General features: G+C 44.1%; 1 protein-coding gene across 4 annotated transcripts in view; it reads left to right on the top strand.

The window, feature by feature from the left end:
• LOC126278384 (oxysterol-binding protein-related protein 3-like) overlaps positions 1 to 19,005 on the top strand; it is a 277,416-nt gene that overhangs the window by 247,077 nt on the left and 11,334 nt on the right. For all 4 annotated transcript variants that reach the window (XM_049978472.1, XM_049978475.1, XM_049978473.1 and 1 more), the window contains 3 exons: positions 2,558 to 2,702; positions 6,549 to 6,675; positions 7,225 to 7,347. In XM_049978472.1, the coding sequence (XP_049834429.1) occupies positions 2,558 to 2,702; positions 6,549 to 6,675; positions 7,225 to 7,347 (395 nt within the window). The remainder of the gene's footprint in view (positions 1 to 2,557; positions 2,703 to 6,548; positions 6,676 to 7,224; positions 7,348 to 19,005) is intronic.

Here is a 19,005-nt window from a genome sequence, read left to right as displayed (position 1 = left end):
GAGCAGGGAGGGAGATGGATACTGTGGTGGGGGTGGCAGACAGTGAAGTGCTGCAGTTTAGACAGAGACAGAGGACAGGAGAGAAGGTGGGAGGGGAGGGGGGGGGGGAAGTAGCGAAAAGGAGAGAAATAAAATCAAAAAACCTTCGTTAGTCACTGTCATCAGCCATCCAGCCCCACCCTGTTCCCATTCACCACCACACCCAGTCTTTTATTTAATTTTATTTCTCTCCTTCCCGCTACCCCCCCCCCCCCCTTTCCTCTTGTACCCTCTGCCTAAACTGCACTGCTGTCCGCTCCCCACCCCCCCCCCCCCCTCAATCATAGTATTCCTCCCCCTCCCCACACCAGCCTCCTCTTTTCTCCCACCCAGTTGCCACTCTCATTGTGCACTGGTGCTGCTGCTCGCAGTGTGGTTTCAGTTGCCTGAAACTGCAGACCTGTGTGCGAGAGTTGTGTTTGCACGAGTGTGTGTGTGCATGCGTGTATGTGTGTCTGTTTTGAAAAGGCCTTAACAGCCAAAAGCTATAATTTTGTGAATCTTTTTGTTGTGCCTATCGCAACTCAGCATCTCCACTATATGGTGAGTAGCAACTTTCCTTCTCTAATATTGTTACATTCCATCCTGAATTTTCCATTGTTTGCTTTAGATGTGCACCCTGTAATGCTGCTTTATAGTAGGAATCGCGAACGATGGCAGTTGAGTTTAGGCTTGTTCTGCGCACCTACGTCACACATTCTCCCACAGCCAATGAGCATTCAGTAGCATTCTGAGGGCTCCACTGTGAACGCTGTAGCTAACGTGAGCACTAAACGTGATTGTAGTGAGTTGTTTAATGAATTTTGATTCCATTTGTTGTGAGACGTCATCGCTGATTGTGACGGTGAGTAATAAATTCTGCATAAGCAAGTGAGAGACATAATTTGCAGGATATACACTTTCTTCAAGTAGAAAGCACGAAAGTACCACAACTGTTGCTTGTAATCATCAACAATGCAATCCCCGTCCATGCCTTGACATGTGCGAACCACCATCATTCGTGGATCGGACTATAATAGACCCTGTTCATATAGCACTCCGATGAATACAAGACACTAGGTGTTTCTTTTCAAAGATACTAACTGAGGACAACAATATAGTTGAACAGATTTTTGTGCTTCCACAAAGAGAGTGGTTTTTACTCCTATCTTCAATACATTGAGCATATCCGATTGGGGAGGGAGAGGGGGACGATTGTGGGAGGGAAGCCTCTTGTCTCTTCCTCCAAAGCTGAACTCTCGACGACTGCATCCACTTATCAGCTTCATTATTCCTCTGACTTTGTTTCACTATTTTGTGTTCTACTGGTGTTCATTATGCTTTTAGTTTTTTATCTGTTAATGTTATGGATCTCCTCTCCACCCAACTAGAAGAAATTCTTTATTCTGTTACTGTCTTGACCTTGCATCAGGTCGGCAGGAGCTCACATGTGAGGAAGATGCCTTGCAGCAAATGAGCCCCTCTCTTACCTGTTGACTAGCCTGATCCATGTACTTTTATCTATGAAGCAATTATTTCTCATCTTTGGCATCAGTCTTTATATCAGCGCCTCAGTCGTGCCACTTTACATACTATCACAATTCAGTCAGATTTATGGCTGATGTCAGCAACTCTAGATTGACTATCTCATGAACGACGAGCTGATGACATCGCTGTTTAATCTCTTAGCCCCCTGCCAACCAACATAAGATGAGGGGGAACACAGATATGACTTTAAAATGTCACTTAACATTCTAAAAGCCGATGTCAAGTTATACAGGGTTTTGTGTCTGAACTTTATAGAATTGTCAGGCAAGCGGCTCCCAGATTGAAGATTTAAGTGCATAGTGGGAGCACATCATCAGGGTTAAGATTCTTTTCATGGGTGGCTATTGTGGAAGGGCCTGTTACTCCAAGGTCATGAAATGTTCAGGTGAGACACTAGTGGAAAGCGATAGTGTTAAACTGCTGAAGTGCAAGTAATAACAGGCTTGTTTGTCTCACAAAGAAGAAAACACAAGTTGCGCAAAATCTGAATTGCGGAAACCTGTGTAGTCAATTTCTAGAACTGATTTTCAGAGTGCAATCCGTGAATAGTCTTCAGTTATCTATAAGCTGCTCCTGATAATGCAAGAATGATAAGAACTCTCATAGAGGCAGATAAGCAGTAATTCTTCCCTTGCCCCATCTGTGAATGGAACAGAACAAAATATTTGCAGATCAATATAAACTATGTGGCAGAGAACACTATTTGTTGCACAATATATGAAGTAGAGTTGGAGATGTGGTACGAACACAAAAATAAAGTTGCTTTGTATCACACTGGAGAGGAAAAGGTCAAATGATATGGAAATGTATAAAAAGCCATTACCTTCCATTTTGTAATTAGCAGTGTGTGATTAAAATAAACATTCAGTGGCAGTGATCCTCGTCATATCAAGGAATTTAACAGAAACACTTGTGCAATACACCATAATTCTGAAGCAATAACATTTAGTACCTAATGTAGCTGTTTCTCTAAGAAGGTGACTTTTCACAGGCCAGCTATTGGTCAGCAAAACGCCATGAAGTGTTTGGTGTGATCACAAATGAAGATGGCAAGGTTGTGAAAAATTTGTTTGGAAAGTGGAGTGAAGCACTGTACTGCGGCGTAGCTCCATCAGCACGCTGTATCTGGAGGCCAGGTAAGTATTTGTACAAATGTAAAAATGTGATGACAAATTAAGCAGGTCTCAAATGTTTAGTTTAGCATTCTAAAGCCTAAACAAAAAACCAAATAAAAATACAAAATACAGTCTATAACAACAATCATATAGAATTTTGGCAAAACCTTTGTAATATACTGCAACTACTTATCATTCATGTAAACTCTCTTATTTATACATTTATACATTAGGAAATCAAGGAAACAAACAGCTGTAACCCAGAATTTGTCATATGAAATAAAAAGTGAAATAAATAGAAGTGTGAAGATGTCAGCCACCTTCTCCCTCCCTGTCTATTCACATAGCAGAAAAATAAGATACTTTGCATGGAGAATAAGTGATCAATTGATTGATTAAGTTATTTTATGATTTTATATTTTATATGAGTGTTTCACATCATAATATCTGATTTTGACCAGTTGGTGGTCATCTTCAGACTATAGCACGTGTTCAGCAAATGCTGATGTTATATTCCCATTGTGTTATCTACAATATTAAAAATCCATAGTATTGACAGTGAAACAGGAATGTTACATCTCAGCTTGCAGCATGTACCTTCAGTCTAAAGATGGCCACTGGCTGATTGTAACTACACTGGAGAGCCAAAGAAACTGGTACACCTGCCTAATGTCGTGTAGGGCCCCTCAAGCATGCAGAAGTGCTGCAACATGACATGACATAGACTCAACTAATGTCTGAACTAGTGCTGGAGGGAATTGACACCGTTAACCCTACAGGGCTATCCACAAATCCATAAGAGTACAAGGGTGTTGAGATCTCTTCTGAACATCATACTGCAAGAGATCCCAGATATGCTCAATAATGTTCATGTCTGGGGAATTTGGTGGCCAGAAGAAGTGTTTAAACTCAAGAAGAATGTTCCTGGAGCCAGTTTGTAGTAGTTCTGGACATGTGGGGTGTTGCATTGTCCTGCTGGAATTGCCCAAGTCCATTGGAACGCACAATGGACATGAATGGATGCAGGTGGTCTGATGGAATCCATATGTACATGTCATCTGTCAAGAGTCGTATCTAAACATATTGGGAATCTCATATCCCTCCAACTGCACTTGCCCCACACCACTATAGAGCCTCCACCAGCTTGAACAGTCCCCTGCTGACATGCAGGGTCCATGGATTTATGAGGTTGTCTCCATACCTGTCCACATCCATCTGCTCGATTCAATTTGAAACGAGACTCGTCTGACCAGGCAACATGTTTCTAGTCATCAGCAGTCCAATGGCGGTGGTGATGGGCCCAGGCAAGGTGTAAAGTTTTGTGTCATGCAATCATCAAGGGTACAGGAGTGAGCCTTCGGCTCCCATTGAATGGTTTGCACACTGTCACTTGATGGCCCAGCATTGAAAAATGCAGCAATTTATGGAAGGGTTGCACTTCTGTTACATTGAACAATTCTCTTCAGTCGTCATCGGTTCTGTTCCCACAGGATCTTTTTCTGGCTGCAGCGATATCTGAGATTTGATGTTTTACTGGATTCCTGATATTCACAGTACACTCGTGAAATGGTCGTACGGGAAAATCACCACTTCATCGCTACCTTGGAGATGCTATGTCGCATTGCTCATGCGCCCACTATAACATCATGTTCACTTAAACCTTGATGACCTGCCATTGTAGCAGCAGTAACCAGTCTAACAACTGCACCAGACACTTGTTGTCTTATGTAGGCATTGCCGACTGCAGCTCCATATTGTGCCTGTTTACATATCTCCGTATTTTAATACGCATGCCTGTACCAGTTTCTTTGGTGCTTCAGTGTAGTTATGGTATTGTGAGAGGTGATTATTTCATGTACGATATTTCCCATCTTCCTCCTTCACTAATGATCATCTTGCTGCCCTGACATTGTGTATGTCTCCTTGCACTCTCTCATTTGTGCCCAAGTGTTTGTGATCCACATTTGTGCAGTAATCCTTTGCTTCCTTCATTCACATATATCCTATATTGCCTCATGTTCACATGCTATACCAACTGCCTGTGCCTCTCTTTCACACAATTCCTTGCTCCATCCGCTTGTTCAAGCATGTAGCCTATCACCATTCTATCCATCCTTTGTGTACATGCCACCTCCTCACTCCCCATACGTCTGCTCGTTTGCTCCTTATTTGATCCTCCTCCATGCACCCACATGTGTGCACAGTCCCGGCTACTTCTCATTCACCACATCTCTAATTTATGTACATTCTTCCTCTCCTGACACTCTCCAGAATTCTGTTCACCTCTGCCCATTTCAATTACCCTATTCTATGCTGCTAACTGAACTCTTTGATTTCCATAGATTCTTAAGTGCTGTGAATTTGAACAATTATGCTGGATCAGCAGAATTACTAGAAGTATTTGTGCCCTTATTCAGCTGACATTTGTCCATACTGAATTAGGGCAACACTTACGTGTATTATTCTACAGCATACAGTCATAAGTGAGCCTCCTAGCGCAAGTGTGAAATAATAGGTTCCTATTCAGCAAGAGCTATGTGTAAATTCTGTTCTGTCAATCCTGTCTAGTTTGTTTGCAGTTTCTTTGCATCACTTTGGCCTTGTACTTAGGTTGCTGCTATATTAACTGAACTTAAGTTACCCATATGCCTAGAACACACTAACAATGCATTATCGACTGCAACAGGTGCACTACCAGACGCAGACTACAACCATGCAGTTTCCAAGAATTTTCAGATGAAGACGCCTCAGAATGGAATGTTTTATAACTCAGTTATACTTGCAGTGTTGACCTTGTGCAAATGATCAATGGCAATAGTGATAAAATTCTGTTTTCCATGGGCATCAGTTTTCATCAGTGCAAAGACAAACTGAATCCCATAACCAACAGGAGGGCAACAGAATAACAGATTATATCTAGTTATCAATGTAGCAATATTGAGGTCAGTTTCAACATCATAGGCTTGCTTATACAGTATATCACAGGCTGCCATGTATAAACACAAGACTCACATAGTGTGGCACTGTTTTGCAATGTGGTGAGGGCACTAGTTGTGGCCGTGAATAGTAGCTGGTTATATGCAGAAATGTCTGCTCCTGTAGCTGTGTGGTCTGCACAGATGACTGCTATGTGGGAGTCATGGATTCAGTTTCTGGTACTGTAAAGAATTTTTCCTTGGTGGGAGGTCTGGTATGGCCTGCACTCATGTCTCATGGGGCCATTTGAGGAGCTACTGAACCCATTAGTAGTGGTTCCAAGGTCAAGAAATCTGACAATGACCAGGAGAGCAGTGTGCTTATCACATGCCCCTCCATGCCACATACAGTAATGCCATTGGTGGAGGATGACACCATGGTCAGTTGGACCCAGTTGATCAGTTTAGGGCAGAATGCAGTACCTTACCTGATCTTTAATATGTAGAGATCATGCGCCAGGTGTTCAACTGATTATGTGTGCATGAGATGAGACACCTGTAAAACTAGAAGCCATGTATTGTACGATCCACTGCACAATGGCTGTTCATGGTGCTTATGGGTCCAGCACATTATGACAGCTTCCACAACCCTGGTACAGTCTATTTAGTGTGTTCCCAGAGAGGGTGTCAGAAGACAACTCATTTTCATCACATGGGAACTGGGTTATTGATTATGTCACTGATAATGATGTGTCAAACTCTATCTTATACCCTTTTTCTAGTCATTATTTTTTCCTTATAATGAGCTTGTAGGTTTGTGCTTTCTGTGTCTGTTATTATTCTTTTAGTGACTGAAATGTTTAGATGTGCCGTACAAACTGGAATTAATAGAGATTATTGGTTATCGTACCTTATTATTTTACAAATAAGAATGACTAACCTATTCTTTCAGGCACCATGCCAGAAGATTATGAACTATATTATGGCTTTACAAGATTTGCTATTGAGCTAAATGAACTGGATCCAGATATGTCAAAATATCTACCAATAACTGACACCCGCTTCAGACCTGATCAGAGGTAATTATTTAATAACAGTATCATGAAAAGAGTATCTTTCATAACAGCTTTGAATATCTTTAATTTTTGGAAACTAATTTTGCTATTAGAATCACTGTTTAAAAGGTAAATGCTTTTTCAACTTCTGATATATACGACTTTGTCAGTGCAGCTTTTCTGACATGCAAATATTCCATATTTCTTTTTCTGTGTCTGGAGTTGTTCATTGATCACTTCATTCTAGCCTAATACTCATTAGACCTACACTGCCCATCTTTACCTTTTCTGTGCTGGTATTTGTATATTTGCACAAAGCTGCCATCTAAATAATGTCCATGCTGTTATGAATATGCATATCAACTTAAAAGTTAATGATTCTATTTTCTTGTTAGGAATTTGCTGTTTTCATTTGATTTGTCGTTGCATCAATAGAAAAGATTGCAATTGAATCAGTATATCTTTAATGTAAAGTAAAACTAGTCAGAATTGGGAAAAAATTGTTGCCTGTGTTGGAAGTGAGGTGCTATTTGTGTACTATGAGACTTTCTGTTTCGAATGTTTGTTTTCCAGGTTGTTAGAAGAGGGGAACCTTTCTGGAGCAGAGACTATTAAACTTCAGTTAGAACAAGCACAGCGGGAGCGGAGAAAACGCAAAGAACAGGAGGGTATACAACATCAGCCAAAATGGTTTAGGTGAGCTGTTAATGTGGCATGTTCTGTCTGGAACTTTGTGGTAAAATTGGGATTGCATCAAGACCTCTGATATTTTTGAGTGATGGTCTGAACATACCTTCACAAATTTATGTGAAGTTTCACTTTTCCACTTTTGCCTCCCTATTTTTCAAAGCTCCTCAGACCATCCTGTTGATCAGAGGAGCTCATACACAGCGAGCCTGCATGTAGGCTAGATTGTCAATCTAATTTTTGAAGATGACATCTTACTCCGTGGGATATGTACTGATGCCATTCCTTCTGACAGACTAAAACTGAATTATTATAATTATAACTTTGATGTGGGTTTCTGTCTTTTGAGGACAGTGCACAGTCATTGAGGTCTACAGACATGTCACATGACCTGGTCAAAATTTCGCTTACATCTACATACATAATGTGCAATCCATTATGAAGTGCATGCCAGTAGTATACAAAATGCTACCACATGTTAATATTTCCTCCTGTTTGAGATGCATCTAGGACTTGGGAAGAATTACTACTTAAACCCCTCTTTGTGCTATAATTAGTCCATTGTTGTCTTTATGCACCTTATGCGAGCAATACCCAGGGGGATAAAGAAACTGAATTCTTTACTGGTCCTCGAAACTTTGGTAGTATGTTTTTGCATAATAACTATCTGTCTTCAAAAGTCTGCCAATTCAGGCAGTCAGACAAACATGTGACCATTTGTGCTGCTCTTCTTGGTTCCAAAATGGGATGCACAAGTGATTTGTAACTGGTCTCCTTTTTAACTAACAGCATTTTACCAGTATATAGGTAGTGAATCAAAGCCTACCACTTGCCGTACCTGTGACTAAGCCCATGTGATTTTTTCCATTTCATATCCCTACAAATTGTTACACCCAGGTGTTAGCATGAAATTGTTTCCAGTTGTCACTCATTGATGTTGTAGTCTTTACTTTTTACTGTTATGTGATACGTACATTGCATGTTCTTGAGTGTTTAAAAAAGTTTATAATCTTTGCACCACTTTTAAACCTTATCGAGATCTGACCGAACATTTGTATAACTTCTTTAAGATAGTGCTTCATTTTAGATAACTGCAACACCTCAATAAATCAGAGATTGCAAATAATAGTCTATCCCAGATCATTAATAACAGTACAAACTAAAGCACCCAGCACACTTTCCTGGGACATTTGTGAAGTTGCTTCTACTTCTGTCAATGGCTTTCTAGTTGAGATAACATGCTGTGACCTCCCTACCAAGAAATACTCAGTCCTGTCACATATTTTGTTTGATACTCTGTTTACCTGTACTTCAGTTAGTAACAATTGGTTTGATTCTGAGTCATTGACTTTCAGGAGGTCAATAAATATTGCATACACCTGATTTCTTTGATCCTTAGCATTCAGGATGTCATGTGAGAAAAGTGCTGGTTGAGTTTTGTTTGCTCAATGTTTATGGAATCCATTCTGGTGATCATGGAGTAAGTCATTGTGCTCAAGATACCACATTATACCAGTTTTTACATAAGAACAGTACAGGATGACTTGTAATTTGTTAAATTTAAAATTTATTAATCAGGTGACTAGTTTTGATCTTGGTATGATCATCATAGGACCATTAAAACTCCAAGACATCAGCTGGAGAGAGTGCTGAGGAACAGCCCACTATGTAGCAATGACAAACATAAAACATTAAGTATGCAGCAAAGATAACATTCATCATATTACAAATGTCTCCAAAAGTGTCATTTTTAGTAGAGTTTATTGTGATACAGTGTCAGGAAATGGGATGGTGGCTGCTGAATGTGCTACCTATGGATCTAGTTCTTTTACACTCATGGCTGTCTGCCAGTATGTAGTGCACTATGGCCTCTGCACTATAGTGTCTGGGAAACAAAACTTGTCACACATTTTAATTTTGCAGAAATTCTTTCCCTAAGGTTCAAATTGAGTTACTTTTGGTTCTACTTCTATTCTAAGTGCCTTGTCAGTTCCATCTGTAGCATTGCCAAGTTCAGGTCACATAGCTGTGAATGGCATGAAAAATCTTCAGATTTTGTCATCATGAAATTGTGTGAGAAAACAAAAATAATGACAAGAAACACCCTAAATCAGTGATGCATTCAGTTGACTGGCAGGAAAATGCTGCTGCTTCTCAATGGAACAATCATTTGTTGAAAGCTTAAATACAACCAAAAGAAGAAAACAAAAACCCTCAAAGAAAGCAGTTAATGATTTTGCAAAAGCAAACCACAAAAAATAGATGAAAATTTTGCCAAAAGAGATGTGAATTTTGCCAAAACTAGATGCTGTATTTTCCAGCCCCTGCTGATGGCATTTAGAGACTAAAGTGTATTATTAGCAAGTTTGTTTTTGTTAGTGTATTGTGCCTGAGTTCTTGCAAGTTCTATTTTGTTACGAAAAAGTCTACTATGTCGTGTGTCTGAAAGCAGCACAATATGTATTCACTGTGCTGTTTATGAGGCAAAAATTTGAAACATGGGCTTAGGGTGAAAGTGTAGGAAGAAACTTGGTGCACCTAGATTCTATCTAAACATCGTAAAGAATCAAAATAACACAAATGCAAGCAAGGATATATTTTTAATTGCAATAGAGCACTGCATGGTAGCAAGTTTAGCCACTGATGTTACTTATCTGCACAATAAAAAAATACAAAAAAGGATGTATTTTGGAGAATCTTTAATGTGGTGTATCACCTAAATTGAGCACTTTCATAATATGCAAGCATAAATATAAAATCGAACATATATGGCAGATTAGCTTTGCAAAAACATAAACCAACATGGAGGCTGCAGGGTTTGCTTAAGTCAGCCGATCATAGCACAGGACCATGTCTTCATGCAACATTACTGTTTTGTCACACAAACTCATAAATCCCAAATACTGAACACCTGTGAAAAACATTAAATATCTCTGTCTCAGAACTGAAGTCGTGAGAACATTAAGCATGCAGCAAATCTTAACATTCACCACATTAAAAATCTCTCAAAAATGTGTAATTTTTATTACAGTTTATTGTGATAAAGTGTTGGGAAATGTGGTGCCTGCAGCTAAATGTGCTGTCTAGATTATGAAAAAGAGATACAACCTGTAAACATTTTAATGAGTCCTGGCACCATAATTCTGATCAGTAGATTTCACAGCCTTCTCCAGTATGTAAACCATGGGCTAAGCCTGATCTAAACACTAACTTTAGTGTCACTGACAGTCTTTATATAAGAGCAGAATTTATTTGGTATTTTTGATGGATTTTCCACTAAGATTCCATTACAGTAATCATTGGAGACTCCTATAACACGAATGCCTGTGTGCTATATTAAACAGTGATTTATCTCTCCTCTCACATTCAGCACTCTAATGATATATTTTCTTTTAGTGGTAACTTTTAGGAAGAGGACAATGATGGATTCAATTAAAAATGGTTATTAGTGAATAATAGACTGTACTGGGTTTAAGGGTGTAAATGTGGACATTTCTATTGGTTACTTGAGGATGGTAAACTGGATGACACTACATTAGTAATTACATCATTTGCAGACTAATAATTATATCTATTACAAGTCATATATTTTTAGGCTGAATAGTACCTCAAAGTACATCTGACAAGAGCAAGCCATTATTGCTTATTTTCCCCTGGGCGACAGGTCATCCCCCTGCTGGTTCGGGGGTCAGAATAGGCCCGCGGTATTGCTGCCTGTTGTAAAAGGCGACTAAAAGGAGTCTCAAACGTTTTGGCCCATATGTGATGGTCCCCTCTTGGGTTTGACCTCCATATTTCCAAACTCTTCCAAAGAGGGAGCCAGTTGGGGAAGGGAGTGTTACATGGTGCATTGTGTCCATCATGCACTGAGACCTTTAGCCAGCTTTCTTGTCGTCATATTGTCGTCCCGCTCGTTCTCCACCTCTTAGGTGAGAATACATTCCTGGGTGCGATTTCCACCTTGCACTGTGCAGTGTTGCTCTTTGCGGAGATGATGACCATGGACTTCCTTGTACTTAATGTCCAGCACAGTAGCCAGTCTGTTGTGGCGCGGGGGCCATGTACCCTATTGGTTGTAGCCCCCTAACAACACAGGGATCACTCTGCTGATGCCTGCACTGTTAACTCCTCACGTATGCCAAGGAGTAGATGCCTATCTCCCTGGGGCATCGGGAATCCCAGCAATGGCCATCTTGCCAGGTGGCCCTTTCTGAGGCTGGATGGCGCCAGTGGGGAGGGCCCTTGGTCGGAGTGGGTGGCATTATAGCGAATGACCCGCAATTAAGCATGGTACATCATTCTTTGCTGGTGGCTAGCCAGCAGGTTCTTGGGCTCAATTCAACACTCAGGAATATGACCCAAATCGTGCCCCTCCCAGGCCACACCGTGGGAGAAGCGTAAGGCTCAGTATGGCAGTGACACTTATTTGCCCTGGTTCCTACTTTGTATGAGAGCTGATGGGGAGGCTTTCATGTCAACACAGCCTCAATTCTTCATAGAGCATTTAGAGGACAAGTTTGGGGAGGTGGAGGGCTTGTCCAGAATGTGCTGTGGGTCAGTATTGATAAAAATGGTCACGAAGGTTACTTGCGTGTGACAAGTTGGGGGATGTTTCAGTTACCATCACACCCCATAATAATTTAAATATGGTCCAGGGTGTTATTTTCCATAGGGACCTTCTTTTGCAGTCTGATGACGAGTTGCGTGCCAATTTAGAGTGGTGAGTTGTTCATTTCGTCCAGCGTGTTCATAGGGGTCCGGAGGATAATAAGAAAGCTACCGGTGCCTTCATCTTGGCATTCGAGGGTGATACATTACCGGAGAAGGTCAAGGTGATGGTCTACCGCTGTGATGTCACGCCCTATATCGCTCCCCCGATTCAGTGCTTTAAGTGCTGGAAGTTCGGCCAAATGTCTTCCCACTGTAGTTCCAGCCTTACATGTTGAGATCGCAGACGCCCATCAAATCCCAATACTCCATGTGCCGCACCTCCCATCTGTGTCAACTGCGGAGAGCATCATTCACCTTGCTCGCCAGACCGCAGGATCTTACAGAAAGAGCAGAAAATCATGAAATATAAGACCCTGGACCGACTGACCTATACTGAGGCTAGGAGGAAATATGAATGACTCCATCCTGTGCAAATGACTTCCTCATATGCCGCCGCTATGACAACTGTGATAGCCCCATCAGTTCAGAGAATCCAGTCAGCTCACTGAGCCCTACAACTCCACATGCCCCCTTGTTCAAGGGGCGCACTACCCACCCTGTTCCCCTGACCTCGGGAGCAAACTCCCCCCCCCCCCCCCCTCTGTCCCCCCTCCCATCGGGCAGGTCCGTCCCCGCTTCTAAGCCGGAGAAGCATCCAACTTCTTCAGCTCCTCTTGCTCTCAAGAGGTCGTTTGGGTCCCTCCCTTCCCAGGTTTCGACATGTGGGGTGGGTAATGCCTGGCAGTGGCATAAGTGCCCACAAGCAGCCGGTCGTAGGGCTTCTCGATCCTCCTCCGTCCCAGAGACTGAATCGGTGAAGCCTTCCCAGCCAGTGAAACCCAAGGAGCAGTGAGAAAAGTCCAAGAAGACCTCTAAGACAAAGGAACTTGGGGTGGTACCCACCCCACCCCACCCCACCACAACCTACAAGCTCTGTGTCTGAGAGCGAGGTAGAGATTCTGGCGTCCGCTGAGGACCTAGATCTCTCCAGACTCCCAGACACAATGGATGTCACTCGCACAGGTACTCAATCAGTGGCAGCAGGTGACCCAGTGGCATAATCTGCCTCCTCGGTCCCTTCACATCTTTCTCGGCCATGGACAGTCTCATCCTCTAATGGACCTGCAGCAGTTTTTTCCACCATCTTGCTGAGCTCCGACAACTTCTCAGCCTTCACCCTTTCCTCTGCATTGCTCCTCAGGAAACTTGGTTTCCGTGGCGATGCGAAGCCCTGTCCTCTTTGGCTGTCGGGGTTGTTATAGGTACCGGGCAGCTTATGAGAGGGTATCTGGTGGCATCTGAATCTACGTCATTCACTCCCTTTACAGTGAGTCTGTCTGTCTACAAACACCTTTAGAGGCTGTTGCAGTTCGGGTGTGGATGCCTCAGGCTGTTACTGTCTGTAGTCTACATCTTCAACCTGATGGTGATGTCGCACAGCATGTCCTGGCTGTGCTGATAGCCCAATTGGTGCCACATTTTCTGTTACTGGGTGCCTTCAATGCCCATAACCCTTGTGGGGTGGATCAGTGGCAACAGACGTGGACAGCATCGTTGAGCAAGTATTGGCACAGCTGGACTTTTCTCTTTTAAATAATGGTGCCTTCACACATTTCAGTGTGGTGCATGGCATTTACTCAGCCATCAGCCTTTCGATCTGCAGCCCTAGCTTATTACCATCTGTCCAATGGAGTGTGCATGACGACTTGTGTGGTAGTGACCACTTTCCGATCTTTCTGTCACTGCCACAGCGTCACTCTTCTGGGTGCCCCTGCAGATTGGCTATGAATAAGGTTGACTGGAACTTGTTCACCTCCATTGCCACTGTTGAGCCTCTTTCCAGTAACGCCATTGATGCGGTGGTTCACTTGCTCACCACCGGCATCATTACTGGCGCAGAATCTGCTATCCCCTGTTCTTTTGGGTCCTCTCGGTGGTGGACTGTGCCTTGGTGGTCGCCTGAGATCGCTGAGGCTAGTAAAGATCGCAGGCGGGCTCTCCAGCGTCACTAGAAGCATCCCACATTGGAACACCTCATCGCCTTTAAACAGCTCCGTGCGCGAGCCCTCCGCCTCATTCGCCAATGCAAGGAGGAGTGCTGGCAAAAGTATGTCTCCACTATTGACGTCCGTACTTCTCCATCGCAGGTTTGGGCCAAGATTAGGCATCTCAATGGCTATCAGACCCCCATCAGCATACCTGGCCTTCTGCTCCCTGACAGAGCAGTTGGAACATTGGAGCCTTTCATTTCACATGCGTCACCGTGAACCGTACAATGCTCCATTCAGTGAGTGGGAATTCCAAAGTGCCCTAGCCGCTTGTCCTGATATGGCTCCCGGGCCAGATCGCATCCAGATGGTCAAACACCTCTCGGTGGACTGCCAGCAATGCCTCGTAGACCTTTAAACCGTATCTGCTTTTCATAATATATATAAATGACCTAGTAGATAGTGTCGGAAGCTCCATGCGGCTTTTCGCGGATGATGCTGTAGTATACAGAGAAGTTGCAGCATTAGAAAATTGTAGCGAAATGCAGGAAGATCTGCAGCGGATAGGCACTTGGTGCAGGGAGTGGCAACTGACCCTTAACATAGACAAATGTAATGTATTGCGAATACATAGAAAGAAGGATCCTTTATTGTATGATTATATGATAGCGGAACAAACACTGGTAGCAGTTACTTCTGTAAAATATCTGGGAGTATGCATACGGAACGATTTGAAGTGGAATGATCATATAAAATTAATTGTTGGTAAGGCGGGTACCAGGTTGAGATTCATTGGGAGAGTCCTTAGAAAATGTAGTCTATCAACACAGGAGGTGGCTTACAAAACACTCGTTCGACCTATACTTGAGTATTGCTCATCAGTGTGGGATCCGTACCAGATCGGGTTGACGGAGGAGATAGAGAAGATCCAAAGAAGAGCGGCGCGTTTCGTCACAGGATTATTTGGTATCCATGATAGCGTTACGGAGATCTTTAACAAACTCAAGTGGCAAACTCTGCAAGAGAGGCGCTCTTCATCGTGGTGTAGCTTGCTCGCCAGGTTTCGAGAGGGTGCGTTTCTGGATGAGGTATCGAATATATTGCTTCCCCCTACTTATACCTCCCGTAGAGATCATGAATGTAAAATTAAAGATATTAGAGCATGCACAGAGGCTTTCACACAGTCGTTCTTCCCGCGAACCATACGAGACTGGAACGGGAAAGAAAGGTAATGACAGTGGCACGTAGGGTGCCCTCCGCCACACATCGTTGTGTGGCTTGCGGAGTATAAATGTAGATGTAGATGTAGATCTGGGTTGAGGGTAGTTCTCGTCGCAATGGCGGGAAAGCGTTGTAATCCCTGTGGTGAAACCTGGCCAGAACCCATTGGAGGCAGACAGCTACCGCCCCACTATCCTCACCAACGTTCTTTGCAAGTTGCTTGAACTCATGGTGTGCCTGAGATTTAGTTGGCTAATTGAGTCTTGGGGCCTTCTGGCCCCATCTCATTCTGGCTCCATCTCAGGATGGGTTCTGAAGCTCCGCTCTGCTGCCGATAATCTAATGTGCCTAGAGTCTGCCATCCGTATGGCCTTTGCCCGCTGTCAGCATCTGGTCGCCATCTTTTTTGACATGTGGAAGGCATACAAAATGACATGGCGACATCACATCCCCTCTACGCTTCATGGTTGGGGTCTTTGGGGTCCGCTCCCGATTTTCATACAAAAATTTCTGTCGCTTCGTTCCTTCTGTGTGCAAGTTGTGGCCTCCAATAGTTCCTCCCGAGTTCAGGAGAATGGGGACCACAAGGATCTGTCTTAAGTGTCTGCTTCTTCTTGACTGCAATTAATGGCCTCAGTGTGGCGGAGGGAACGTCTGTCTCATCTTCCTTGTGTGCTGATGACTTCTGCCTATGCTATAGCTCCACTGGCATTGCAGCTGTTGAACAGCAGCTGCAGGGCGCTTTCTGAAAGGTGCAGTCTTGGGCTGTAGCGCATGGCTTCCAGTTTTCGGCTGCCAAGACCTGTGTCATGCATTTCTGCTGGCAACACACGGTTCACCCTGAGCCACAGCTTTATCTTGACGGCGAACCTCTTGCTGTGGTGGAGACGCATCAGTTTTTGGGTTTGGTTTTCGATACCTGGTTGACTTGGCTGCCTCATATTCGCCAGCTTAAACAAACATGCTGGCGGCATCTTAACGCTCTTCGTTGCTTGAGTCATACCAACTGGGGTGCCGATCGATCTACCCTTCTACAGCTGTACCAGGTGTTAATTCAGTCCCGTCTAGATTATGGGAGCCTGGCTTACGGTTCGGCATCCCCTTCTGCATTGCAGTTGCTGGACCCCATCCTTCACAGCGAGTTCCGACTCACCACTGGAGCTTTCCGGACACTGCCTGTCAACAGCGTACTTGTGGAGTCAGGTTTCCCTCCATTGCAGTTTCGGCGCCAATGATTACTGGCTGCTTACGCTACACATGTTTGTAGCTTGCTCGGGCATCCTAATTATCGTCTCCTGTTCCCTCAGTCGGTCATCCATGTTCCAGAACGGTGGCCCCAGTCAGGGTGTACGATCACAGTTCGCGTCGAGCTCTTCTCTCTGGGCTTGAGGTTTTCCGTCTTCCACCTCTTTTCCGGGCCCCTCTGGATCTTCCCCCATGGTGTGGGCCCCGCCCGTGCCTTTGGCTCGAATTGGCACAGGGCCTGAAGGACTCAGTCTCTCCTGCGGCCCTCTGCCACAGCTTTCGTTCAGTCCTTGCGGCATTTCAAGGCTCTGATGTTATCAATACAGATATTTCAATGGTTGCTGGTCATGTTGGTTATGCTCTTACTCTAGGGGATGATTATGAACAACGCTCATTGCCGGCTGGCTGCAGTGTTTTCACTGTCGAGCTGGTCGCCATCTCTCGTACCCTAGAGTACATCCGCTTCTGCTCAGGTGAGGCCTTCGTTATCTGTAGTGACCCCCTGAGCAGTTTACGAGCTATCGACCAGTGTTTCCCTTGCTCTCGTCTGGTGATGGCTATCCAGGAGTCCCTCCATACTCTTGCTCGTTGCGGCCTCTCTGTGGTCTTTGTGTAGACCCCGGGGCATGTAGGCATCCCAGGAAATGAACGTGTTACAGGCCATACAGGCTGTCGGTGCACTAGCCTTGGAGATTGGCCTTTTGGAGAGCGACCTAAGATCAGTTTTGAGACAGTAGGTACTTCGCATCTGGGGTGAAGAATGGCGCGCCCTTCCTTCACCCAACAAATTTTGGGCCATCAAGGACGCTACCAGTGTGTGACGCTCCTCCCTGTGGGTCTCTTGCAAGGACTCTATCGTCCTCTGCCGACTGTGCATTGGCCACACCTGGGTAACGCACAGCTATTTATTGTGCCGCAAGAACCCACCTTTATGTTGCTGCGGGGTCACCTTTGACTGCGGTCCACATTTTGTTGGACTGCCTGCTTTTAACTCTGCTCAGACAGATGTTTGCACGTCTTGATAAGCTTCTGCACTTTTATCAGATGACGTTGCCAAGGCAGATTTGGTTTTGAGTTTTATTTGTGCAAGGGGTTTTTATCGCTTGATCTAAGTGTTTGTCCATTTTTTTGTGTTGTCTGGCCTTTGGCCTACAGTTTTAGACTGGGGTTTTTAGTGGGTTTCTTGGTGGTTGGCTTTTCCTTTCTTGTTTCTATGGTCGGCCAACCATTGTCGCACTCGGTGGGATTTTAATTCCTTTTGTCTGGTCTCTGTGTCTTTCTTGTCCTGTGTCATCTCTTGTCATCTCCATTGTTTGTTTTTATTCCTTGTGGGGGGTTTCAAGTTCATGGAAAAAGGGACCGATGACCCTAGTAGTCTGGTCCCTTTAATCCCACAAACTAACCAGCGGCAGGTCAGGTACTGAAGTGTGGAGACCTGGATGCAAAACAGTTAATCTATATTAACAGGTGTAGTTGACTTAGTGGTGTAGTTACAGCCATCCAGAAAACATCAGTTAGTAAAGTTTGTGATGTTTTTGTGGAAAGACCATTCAATGCATTGGGGGGGGGGGGGGGGGGGGGGGAGGGAGAAACGAAAGTGCTGGCAGGTCGATAGACACACAAACATACACACAAAATTCAAGCTTTCGCAACCCACGGTCCCTTCTTCAGGAAAGAGGGAAACACGAAAGGATGTGGGTTTTAAGGGAGAGGGTAAGGAGTCATTCCAATCCCGGGAGCGGAAAGACTTACCTTAGGGGGAAAAAGGATAGGTATATGCTCGCGCGCGCGCGCACACACACACACACACACACACACGCATATCCATCCATACATACACAGACACAAGCAGACATATTTTGAAAAAATCTTTCCTTTTCCTTCCCTCTTTCCTGACGAAGCAGCCGCCGGTTGCGAAAGCTCAAATTCTGTGTGTGTGTTTGTGTTTTATTCATTGTGCCTATCTACTGGTGCTTTCCAGCTTGGTAAGTCTTGGAATCTTTGTTTTTAATATATAATAAAAACAAAGATTCCAAGACTTACCAAGCGGGAAAGCGCCGGCAGACAGGCACGTGAACAAAACACACAAACGCACACACAGAATTACTAGCTTTTGCAACCGATGGTTGCTTCTTCAGGAAGGAGAGGGAAAGACGAAAGGATGTGGGTTTTAAGGGAGAGGGTAAGGAGTTATTCCAATCCCGGGAGCGGAAAGACTTCCCTTAGGGGAAAAAAAGGACAGGTGTACACTCGCACACACACACACACACACACACACACACACACACACACACACACACACACACACACACACACACACACATATCCATCCGCACATACACAAGCTGTGTCTGTGTATGTGCGGATGGATATATATGTGTGTGTGTGGAAGTCTTTCCGCTCCCGGGATTGGAATGACTCCTTACCCTCTCCCTTAAAACCCACATCCTTTCGTCTTTCCCTCTCCTTCCTGAAGAAGCAACCATCGGTTGCGAAAGCTAGT

This window comes from Schistocerca gregaria, chromosome 6, assembly GCF_023897955.1.
Source record: "Schistocerca gregaria isolate iqSchGreg1 chromosome 6, iqSchGreg1.2, whole genome shotgun sequence".
In the NCBI taxonomy this organism is placed as follows: Eukaryota; Metazoa; Arthropoda; class Insecta; order Orthoptera; family Acrididae; genus Schistocerca; species Schistocerca gregaria.
Note: the sequence above shows the minus strand (reverse complement) of the source record. Positions and strands in the feature narration are given on the sequence as shown.